This window comes from Pteropus alecto, unplaced genomic scaffold, assembly GCF_000325575.1.
Source record: "Pteropus alecto unplaced genomic scaffold, ASM32557v1 scaffold195, whole genome shotgun sequence".
Classification (NCBI taxonomy): Eukaryota; Metazoa; Chordata; class Mammalia; order Chiroptera; family Pteropodidae; genus Pteropus; species Pteropus alecto.
The window spans coordinates 5,366,246-5,376,978 of NW_006438073.1; the positions used below are offsets into that span (position 1 = coordinate 5,366,246).

A 10,733-nucleotide genomic window follows, 5' to 3' on the forward strand; every position below is an offset into this window, starting at 1 on the left:
GTGTAGCACCAGGGGCCGTTGACGTCGTCATCGGGGTTCCGGCAATACTGAAAGAGAGGGTGAGTGGATGCGGAACAGCCGCCCCGGGCCGGGGGAGGGCAGAGAAGGTCCTGGGGCAGGGACATGGCATGCCATCCTTGGAAGACGAAAGGCAAGTGTTCCTTTTTTGGGGGTTGGGAGGAGGGCATTAAACTTTAGGATGCTTTATAAAAGCTTCTGGCTCATTGCATTTCACGGGGCATGTCTCCTTTTTCAGAAGCCCCCCTACCCCGCCGCCGCCGCCATGAGACCTCAGCCCTATAGGGTGGGTGGAGACTCCCGGGGTCCTGCAGTAGAGGCTCTTTGAGGGGCCTCCTGGGTCAGCAGAGACCTTAGCAGCAGCGGCCCTGGGGACGTGAGCGACGGTCTCATGCCTGGTTCATTTCATCAGCCTTCTACCCGACAAAGCATGTCTGCTGTTGGTTCAGAAAAGCTTTTTCCCAAGGACCGTGCACCCTCCAGGGGTCAAGCCGTACAGAGGCTCTGTCTCCCTAGTCCTTCCCTACGCCCACTCCCAAAGCAAAGCATCCCAGAGAATGTGAGAGCGTGGGCAAAATCCTACTGTGTGAAAAAAGCCCTAATGGCCTGCTCAAATTTTTTTCAAGAAAAATTTGAAAAAAATCTGACTCACAGGTCATGAAGGTTATCTTTGATCACTAGAACCTAGAGGACAAACCCTGGAAACTGGAAACAGCACCCGATAATAACAGGCAAGAAATGTCACGGTCGGGGATGGGAGGCCCGGGGTGGTGACAGGTGAGAGGGCTGGCTCGCCCGCGCTGAGTGTCCTGATGTCAACGACAGGGCCGGCTTTGGCCTCGAAGCCACTCGTATTTTCTACCCCCCTCCCCACTCCCCCTGCCCAAATATCAGTCCCGGCTGACTTTCTGTAACGTGGGACTTTCTATGACAGAACCAATTGGTCAGCAGAAGGCAAAACAGAGTCCGAATCAAAGCGGCTTACGTTTTCCTCCAGGCCTGCCCGCGGGTTCGTCTCGGGAGTGAAGATGCTGTGTCTGTGGGGCTCCTGGGCAGCCCAGCCCTGGCACGGAGTGCCTGTGACCGTGGTCGCCTTCTTGCCCCGGTATGTCCTCCCGCTCCCAAATATGCAGTCTGCGGGGAAGGAAGACGGTGGTGTGTGCGCCCACGTAGGCCCGGGACGCGCGGGAGCGGGCGGCAGGCTCGGCTTCTCTAATGACAGGCACTGTGGTCCCGTCCTCAGAGCCTCGGACGCCAAAGCTCGCAGCACACGCTGCCTGTCTAACAGCTTACGAGAAACGCCTGTTGGCGTGGAGCTCGTCGTAGTCTGGCGGGGTGTCAGAGTGGGAATTTTGGCCGGGGCACTGGGATCATCGATTTTCTACAAGCAGAGCGGTAAGACAGAGCACCCGGCGGGTGCGCGTGAAGCGGAGGCTGCTGCGGACCGTTGGGTGACTCTCGCACACCTCATGGTCACCAAGGGCGGAAAAGAGGAGTCAGGGTCGGGAGGGTTTTACTGAAATCGTATGTGGCTAGCGCAGCGCCTGAGTCCCCACACTGTGGGCGAAGAGGGTAACAAAGAGATGACTAGGCCCTTCCCCAAGCGTGTCCGTCATCTCAAGCCTGGGGAATGGCAGCTCCTGTACGACCCCTCAGAGAGTCTGATGTGTGTCCCGTATGGGGGTTGAGGGACCCAGGGCACAGATATTCTGATGGCCATTTGGAAAGTCTGAAAAGCAAGGGCTGGGCCAGCTAGCTTCTCTGCCACGGAGGGCGCCGTGCTGGGCAGCCTGTATGTAGCCCGGCGTTCGCAGGTTTGGGGTGTGTGTTCTCCACCATCGTGGGGCGCATACATGGGCGAAGTACACGAGGTCATCTCACGTCTTATCCAGGGGGCACAGAGCCCAGCGTCCTGCCAAGACCTAGCAGGGAGAGGTGGCCACCCTCTGTTCCAGGAACAGCAGGTGAGGTCCATCCCTGAGGAGGAGCAGAGCGCACCTGAGGGAGGGGGAGGCTCTCAACCTCAAGCCACGTTCCCATGCTAATGATTACTGTCCGGAGGATTTGGAATGACCTGTAAGTGCTCAGACAAGTCGCGTGACCCCTGGGTTTTCACGCTGGGCTGGGGGAGAGTCCCTCTGCGCTTTCTTACCTGCCAACCACAGGACCAGGTGCTCAGCAGTTCGAGCTACAGCCCGAGGGCCAGGGAGGAGAGGGCACTACCATGTGGCTCCCACTTCAAGTGACAACCTCCTTGTGATGTCAGCCCCAGCAACCCTTACAGCCACATACCCGCGTTGCGAGCCTCACGTGACGCGCACTCCTCATTCAGCGCACTCAGAGCCAAAAGAACCCTTTCTCTTCCTCCACGGAGGAGGCAGGGACTTGCTTTTCCCGAACGTCCCATTTCAGCTAATGCTGCCATTATCACCCTCTCAGTCCGCCCAGGCTCAGCATGCATGCCTCGCTCACAATCGATTCGTTTTCAAGTCCTCAAGAAATCGCCCGCCCACGTTACACCACCCACAGCAGGTGACACGCAGATGACCCGCATGGCAGACCCTCCGCCAACACTCAAGCTCTCTGGAGCACTGAAGCATTCTGCATTGGTGAGCTTTTCCACCTCTTTCCAGCCCGACGTCCGAGCACGTCGGTGTCTGGCCACGGGCCACTAACCTGGTTTTGAAGGCTGCTCTACGCTTGGAACCTGGGCTTCGGTCTGAGCGTTGGTGACACTCTCTTCTGTTTCCGAGCATTTTTTCAGGTTGCAGAACTCCCACCTGACTCTTGGGTCAGTGGTATAGCACCAGGGCCCTTTGTCAGCATCTGGATTCCTGCAGTAGTTCATCGTCAGGTTGCTGTGAAAGCCACAACACCAGGCGTGAGCGGTAGGAGGAACCTCGGCGGCACCCCAGCCCCCCGCCCTCCCCAGAATTCTGTTTTAACCAAGTCGTAACTGGTGACTTTGAAATAGTTCCATTAAAGATACCAAAGGTGCTAATGGTTGTTATAGTGCCATAAGCACAGAAGACCCCCGACTTCTAAAGAACTTTATAAGTTTAAAAAATAGATCATCGTTTTTACTCTAAAACTCAAAAGTAATATATGCTTCATATAGAAACCGAGATAACATATAAATGTGTCAAAGAAAGCATCAGAACGTCTCCCTTTCCTGGGAATATTAAATACATTCCCCAGAGATAGCCAATATGGATTTCGAGGTGTATATTTTAGATTTTTTTTCTACATACAAATATTTCTATATCTGTCTATCGCTCTGCAGACGACTCCATTGGGCCATGTAAGCCGGAAACAAAATGTATTTCCCCAAGGAAGGAATGAAATACAAGATGATGACAATCCCAGACCAGCCCTTGCCGTTTGTTCACTCATAACGCGGTTAAAATGTTGTACATTTATAATTAAAAGGAGGAAAATAATATAGCTGTGAATAGCGTATCAGGTAGATCAAGCGAGTTCAGGGTTAGAAAGATTTGTGGAGCCCGCCTGGAAAACTAGCTCCCAGGCGGGCGGTCATTTCCACAGGGTGCATTCTGGGAAAATGGGGAGGAAGGCGGCACTGTCCTCGCCCTCCCCTCACCCCACCTCGTCTCACCGCCCTTGCTGCAGGGACTGAGGGAGCAGGGACGAGACCAAAGAGCAGCGGAACGGAAGGGATGGGAGGAGACGCCCGGGTTGACCGGAGGGGTCTGAAGGCGCTGAGGGGTCACAGAGAAGTGAGAAGAGACTGGGCAAGGGACTGGGTGGCAGGCGAGGACCCTGCGGACTCTGGGCGACTCAGGCCCTTGGGGTCTCCCCAGAACAGTGCCGAATTCTCAGCCTTGGAATTCCCTTGACAATTGAGACTCGTGACCTGTGACTGTCTGAGAAAATTCAAAACGTATTATGTGTATGGGAATCCGACACTGTATCTGTAGGTACTACAGACAAGTGACAGTCTCGGGCCCGGGCCCGCAATTCGAGGAAGCCAATCAGCGGGTCTCTGAGCAACCGGATGGTTAAAAGCTTGATCCATGTACAGCCAAAAGACTAGTTCGGTCAGACATGGTCATTTGTCCTCCTTCCTGCCCACTTTGCCCGTCAGCATCTGCGTACTCCCTGACTCTCATCTGCCTTCCTGCTTTCCCTGGTCACGTCCTGGCGACTCATATCCCTTCAGACCACGAGTGCTCAGTGTCTGGACGGGTCAGGTTATAGATACCGTGACCCAGGGACAAACACGAACTTCACTCCGGGACTGGGCGTTGCAATGACAAAATTCAAAATTCCATAGCGGAAAGACTGTACTTCAGCAAGTGTCGTGGGCTGGGATGATTTCTAATTGTTTGGTCATTTGTCTTTATAAGACTTCTACTACCGTGACCTTGACACCTCCATATACCCTGACCCCCTTGCTTCCACAACGCTGCTCAGGAAAGACAGCCAGTCTCTAACTGTTCTCCTTCCAGAGATTTTGCTCAAAAACGAGGTGCCTGAGACATTTTGCTTGACGTTCTGGAGCCCAGAGAACTTTGGTCCTAAGAAGTTAGCTGAAAGCGTGGCCTTTCTAAAAGAAATTTAAGTTGGCCGTCGTCCCTCTTCTGGTTAAGAATCAGAGACGTACGCGTTCGGGTATTTGTCTGGGGTCTTCTGGTGCCAGTGTGGTGTCATGGATGACCAGCGCTGACACTTCCTTCCCGTGACGGTGGTGGACGACGTGCCTCGATAATTCTGTCCATTGCCCTGGTAGCACTCCTCGACCACAGGGGTCTGTTCCGGTGGCACTGAAATCAAAATAGAAGAAATCGGTGAACAATGACTCAAACGGAGAAATCTGTGGAGCGACACGGGACACAAGCAGAACGGTAGTCTCGGAATTCACACTGTTCCGTATCGGCGGACGGGCGGACATGCAAAGAGAGAGGTAGGTCCCTAATGTTCTAGGACCTTAACGACCCGACTTCTAAAAATATATATTTAATTTAAAACTCAGGGAAAAACATAATCAGGTCCGAGTGTTTATAGCTGGAAATCGAACTCGTGCTCAGGCTCTTTTTTATGGCTCTCCGCTGGGCGTTTCTGCAGCTGGACGGGAGGGAGGAGGGAGACACACTCAGTGGTACAGGCTGTGGGGGACGAGGGAGGGGCTGGACACGAATCCCCAGACTCCTCGCTTGTACAAAGCCAAAGCCTTGAGCTGCTGAGGTATGGGGCAGGCGATGACCCCGCATCCAGGCGTGCAGAGAAAGATCCACTGCCTCTTAAGGAAAGGTGGAGGCAAAAATCTCATCCGCCTCGAGGGGCAGGAAATCCCTTTGGGCTCAGGAGCCTTCACCGACACGGAGCAAGAGTCTGCCACTCCTCCACTTGAGACCCACCACAGGGCCGAGTTAGGGTTTAGCTCCACGGGAGGAAGGGGCAAGAACCCTGAGAAATAGGACCTTCAAAGCCCAGGTCCACAGAGCTCATCTGAGACTGAGCATAGCACAGGAAGGCAGAGGATGTCTACCTCCGCCCAAAGCTTAGTATTCTGCAAGTAGAGACGGCAGTGCAATCCTGGGGTCGGTTAAGAGCACGGGGCGGCCCTCGCTGCGGTGCAGGCATGCGGTGACTGCTAAAAGCTGAGAGTGGATGAAGAAGCCCGAGAAGACTCTCCAGACTCTACAAGGCAGCGGCCCCTAACCAGAGGGATGCGAAGCCTGCGGTCCACATTAGGCGAAAGCAGCAACAAAAAAATCCCAATTCAGTTCATCCGCTGACTCTACTAATGCAATTACCCACACAGCATCGTGACAGAATAAAAAAGAGTTCCCATGTCAAAGCATAACTATTTACTTCAGTCTCTGCTGACCTTCTATACATAACGTCCAGCGTTTGACAAAACAAAATCACAAAACACACCAAAAAAGCCACCATTGAGTGATAAAGCCGTCAACAAAGCCAGACTCAGGGACAACGCGTGGCCAGATAAACAGGGATGTGGACACTGTCAGGCTAAGATTGTCAGATGACCGTTATTGATCTGTCGAAGGATCTTGTAGCAGAGGTGAACAATACGTGTGGGTAGAAGAATTTCAGCAGACGTGAAAACTATAAAAAAGAAGAAAATGCAAATTCTAGAAATAAAAACCATATATCAGAGATGACATCAGATATTCCTTCAATGGGCTGATCAGCAGACTAGACACAACCAAGGAGTCAGTGAACTTTAAAATAGGTTAACAGGCATTGTCCAAACTGACACAAACCGAGGGAAAAAGAGTGGAGTAAAAAACAGAACAAGATACAGGAAGTATGGGACAATAGGAAATGGTCTGACATTGGGGGACTTGGAGTCTAAAAAAAGAGAGAGAGAGAGAACAGATAAAAAGAAATATTTGAGCAGCAATAGTTGAGAAGTTTACAAAAGTAATGAAATCAACAACCCACAAATACAAGAAGCTCAGAAAACGTGAAGCAAGATAAATACCAAAAATAAATCAGCATGCCTAGACACACCACAATCAAACTGCTGAAAACCAAAGACGAGAGAAAGTCTTACACGCAGCCAGAGAAAAAAGAATATTAAATACGGATGAACGGATATAAGATTTCCAATCAGAAACTATTCAAAACAGAACATAATAGAGTCACGTCTTTAAAGCAGTGAAAACTGAAAAGAAAAAAAATTGTCCACCTGGATTTCTATATCTAATAAAGTTATTTTTTAAAACTGGAGGCAATATAAAGACGTTTTCAGACACAACGAACCTGGAAGACCTCATTAGCAGCTGACCTATACTGTAAGAAATGTTAAAGGTTAAGTGTTTTATAGAAGAAATATGATATAAGTGGAACTTGGAATCTACAAAAAGAAATAAAAAGCACCAGAAATGGTAAAAATAAATAAATAAATACATAAATAAATAAAGATAAATATAAAAGATAAGTTTTATTTATATACTTTAAAACATCACTATTTAGGGCAAAAATAATTTTGATGTATTGTGATATTTACACCATAACAGAAATAAGCTCTTTGAGAACAAAAGCAAAATTATTTTGAGAGGTACAATGTTGTAAGTATCTTACCTTATACATCTGGTATCATAATATTATTTGAAGATGCAACGTGAGAAGTTAAAGATGTATATTGTAAACATTAGAAAAAATACTAACAACATTCCAAACTGATTCAACTAATTAGCAAATTGTGGTGACAAAGACAATCAAAAATACTCAGTTAATGCCAACGAAGGCAGAAAAAGATGAAAAAAGGACCAAAATTCAAATAGGACGAGCAGAAATAACTAATTGGATGGTAGATTTAAATCCAACCATATATAACAATTACATTCAATGCAAATGGTCCAAGCATCTCAATTAAAAGGCTGAGAAAAAAGGTATATCATACAAACAGTATTGAAAATGGAGCCGCGATGGTTGTCTTCCTATCAGCATGAGCAGACTGTGGAACAAGGAATCGTTCCAGGGATAAGGAGAGACATTACATAAGGATAAAGAGGTCGTTTCTTCAAGAAAACACAGTTCAAAGTGCATCTGTCTGACAAAGAGCTCCAGATACACAAAGCAAACAGAAAACCAAAGAGAAATAGAGGAACACACAGCTAAAGCTGAAGACATCACCTCTCCTCTCTCAATAACCGAAAGAACAGTAACCGAAGTAGATTAGTAAGGGTTCAGAGGAGCTAAATAAAGCACAATAACCATCTCAACCTAGTCGGCCTTTCCAGAGCCCAACAACAGCAGAAGCGACATTCTTTCCAAGAGCACGTGACCCATTCACCAAGATGACCATATTCTGAACCATAAAACAGAGCTCCACAAACTTAAAAATAATTGAAACCATAGAACATGTGTTCCGACTGGAACAGCATTAAACGATACACGAAGCTGCTGCCTATGCCACCCCGCCGAAGCGGCCCGGGGGGCCGTCCGTAAGCTCGCGGTCCTCGTTCTTACCTGGGGCATCCGATAATTGTGTGGACAATGTAGAGGACTCACAGGATGGTATCTTGCAGTATTCCCACCTCACTTCGGGGTTGGTTGTAAAGCACCACGGAGCCGTTTCTCCGTCAGGGTTACGACAGTAGTTTTCATCCAAATTTCTGAAAAAGAGCGATTGTGAATTCAGCTTTCCAAAAAGGCTAAACAAGTAAATAACAAGGTGCACACATGCTTATTAACGGGGGCATTAGACACATATCCCGCTAATTCTCTAGAATTACACAAACCGAAACACAGGCAGAGCCATAAGCAGAGCTGGATTCCGTAGGATTCCGTGGAATCATGGCACAGATGCTTCTCTGGGGTAAATGATTAAAATATATTCCTTGGCTGTGTATAGCCAAGCAAAATAGCCCTTCTGCTGTGTGTCGGACACTGTGCTATACGCTAAAACACAGGGGGTGTTTCCCATACTGTTATGGCCTCAGAAAGTAGATCCAGAATTTGAGTGTGACAGCCCCGGGATTTCAGTAGGGTGACAACTTAGTAGGGTGCTTGTCAAAACGTAGTGCTGGGAACCACTCCTTTGAGTTTCTGATTTAGTAGATCTGGGGTGAGGCCTCCCAAATTTATATTTCTAACAAAACCCCCATGCTCCCGGATGCTGCTGCTCGGGGGAGCCACACTTTGAGGACCAGTGTTTTAAAAACAGTCAGTGCCGAGTTCCACCTGCCCTGCGTGTGACTCAGCCAGTCTCCTTTCAAGAACACTTCACCCCTGGGGCCCGACATAGCTCACACCGAGGCAGCATCAGTGGGATCCCGCCGTTCACTCAGCCAACGGGGCTCGACCCCCGTGGGGGACTTACTTGCAGGGAAAGTTTTCTGGGGTTTTGTTGTGCTTGTGAGGGGTCTGCTCGCTCCAGCGCTGGCACGTGAGTCCGGAGACGGTGACGGCCACATTTCCTCGGTAGTCCTCGCCCTTCCCCTTCAGACACTGATACGTGGGGCCAGAAGGTGGCGGGGGTGTGGCTTGAAGGGGGGTAACAAATTACAATGGCTATTTTTAAACTAGAGGATGCGCAGGAGGATGATATGCTTGGAGAGGGTGCGGGGGGTCTGTCTTCTTTCCTGCTCATCCTCTCTTGGAATCTGGCACTTGAAAATCGTTTACCATTTTTAAAAGAAGTTGACTTAGTAGAATCTGTGTCTGTGAGAGCATCTCGAGACCCCTGGAGTACATGCTTCTTATACTCTCTTTGCTCAGTTTGTCATACATGGTAAGGACCAACCTGTGTCACCCCCACCCCGGATCCTCACATATCCCAGTGATCCAACTTCCTTTGTGAGGCATTCACTGAGTAAATGCAACTAAATGACATCCAAGAGCCCAGAAAGCCAGCAGAGAGGAAGGACATAGGAAGAAGGCAAAAAAAAAAAAAGTCTCCAAGGAAAAGTCTGAGCATCTAGAAATCATGAAATTCTCAAGAAAACAAAAAAGATGGCAAAAAGAGAAACCGATGTCCAGAAAGGAGAGGTCAGTGTCCCAAAGGGTGATTGTCAGGCTGCAGACAAAGCCAGCCCTTGGGGACTGCTGAGTCCTTTTCAACTTTCAATAACTGTCCTCATCTAAATCTTTAGTCCCCGGCTTCAAATTCTCATAGCAGGTGATATTACAAACTTGTTTCTTTCCAGCTGCTCTTGCTAAGCCTGCCATTTCTTCTACTCCGCTAGAATTTTCTCCTCCTACTGCTTCCTCACGACATGGACATAATGAAAAGTGGACACCCGGAGACGCCTTTTGTTTACAAAGCAACAATCAGAAAGAAGTCTGGTGGACACTGAAATCCACGTCCAAGACACATGCGTCTGATTTCCCTTTAGCACTAGAAAAAAGTAGGCCATCAGAGCTACTTTCGAGAGCCCACATTCAACGGCCTCTGATCGGAAAACAAATCACCATCAACGGGTGCGCTGACAATCACCTACAGCAACCGATAGATTGTTTTAAAGGAGCAATCGCATCCCACAGCATTCGTAAGGCACTTCTCAGGCCCAGCACTCAGGCACAGATGTACGTTTTTTCCTTGACTCCAAGAGCAGAACGGGTGGGGACCCCTGAGGACCGGGCGGCAGCCGTACTTACTACAGCGCGGGATGTCACAGAATTCCCAGCGTTTATTGGGATCCATGGTGAAGCACCAAGGGCGAGGCTCGCCGTCAGGGTTCCGACAGTAGTTCATGGTCAGGTCCTTGTTTGGAAATCTGAATGGGCAGAAAGGATTTTAATAGAATTGCATATTTACGTTCACGGATGAGAATCATTTCAAATGAGCAAATCTTGAGCACCTGCTGCTGTGTGCTAGGCAGAGTCAAGCACCCCAGGAGGTGACTAGGTGAAGGCTGTTCTCGAGAAGATGACCATCTCATAAGAAAGATTAGCTCGGTATTCTAAGGATTGTTTTCCTAACAGTTTACACGTGCAAATTTCACAGGACATGATTAGTAACTTTATCATTCACCCATCTGGAAAACTGTTCTATGCTAAGTCCAGTTACTCAGCTGCAAATAACAGCAATTTTTAAAACACGAGGTACTCGCTGACCAGAGGTGGTCATCTTTTACGCAGTACAGCCCAGAGCTTGCCATCCTCAGAGCTTAAAGGAATGATCCTTCTGGTCCACTGGATTCTGGTCCTGTTGCCTTTAGGGTCACAGAAACTGAAAGGGACAAGCTGCGTTCCTGGGAGCAGCTGGCTCAGTGAAAACC

General features: G+C 49.0%; 1 protein-coding gene across 1 annotated transcript in view; it reads right to left on the minus strand.

The window, feature by feature from the left end:
• The window catches only part of PLG (plasminogen), a 36,035-nt gene that overhangs the window by 12,656 nt on the left and 12,646 nt on the right, over positions 1 to 10,733 (minus strand). Inside the window, exons 8-14 of the mRNA XM_025049056.1 lie at positions 10,111 to 10,229; positions 8,834 to 8,996; positions 7,981 to 8,126; positions 4,643 to 4,802; positions 2,695 to 2,876; positions 1,004 to 1,152; positions 1 to 47 (exon numbers count right to left, since the gene is read on the minus strand). The exon at positions 1 to 47 is cut by the window's left edge and continues 74 nt beyond it. Of these exons, the coding sequence (XP_024904824.1) occupies positions 1 to 47; positions 1,004 to 1,152; positions 2,695 to 2,876; positions 4,643 to 4,802; positions 7,981 to 8,126; positions 8,834 to 8,996; positions 10,111 to 10,229 (966 nt within the window). The remainder of the gene's footprint in view (positions 48 to 1,003; positions 1,153 to 2,694; positions 2,877 to 4,642; positions 4,803 to 7,980; positions 8,127 to 8,833; positions 8,997 to 10,110; positions 10,230 to 10,733) is intronic.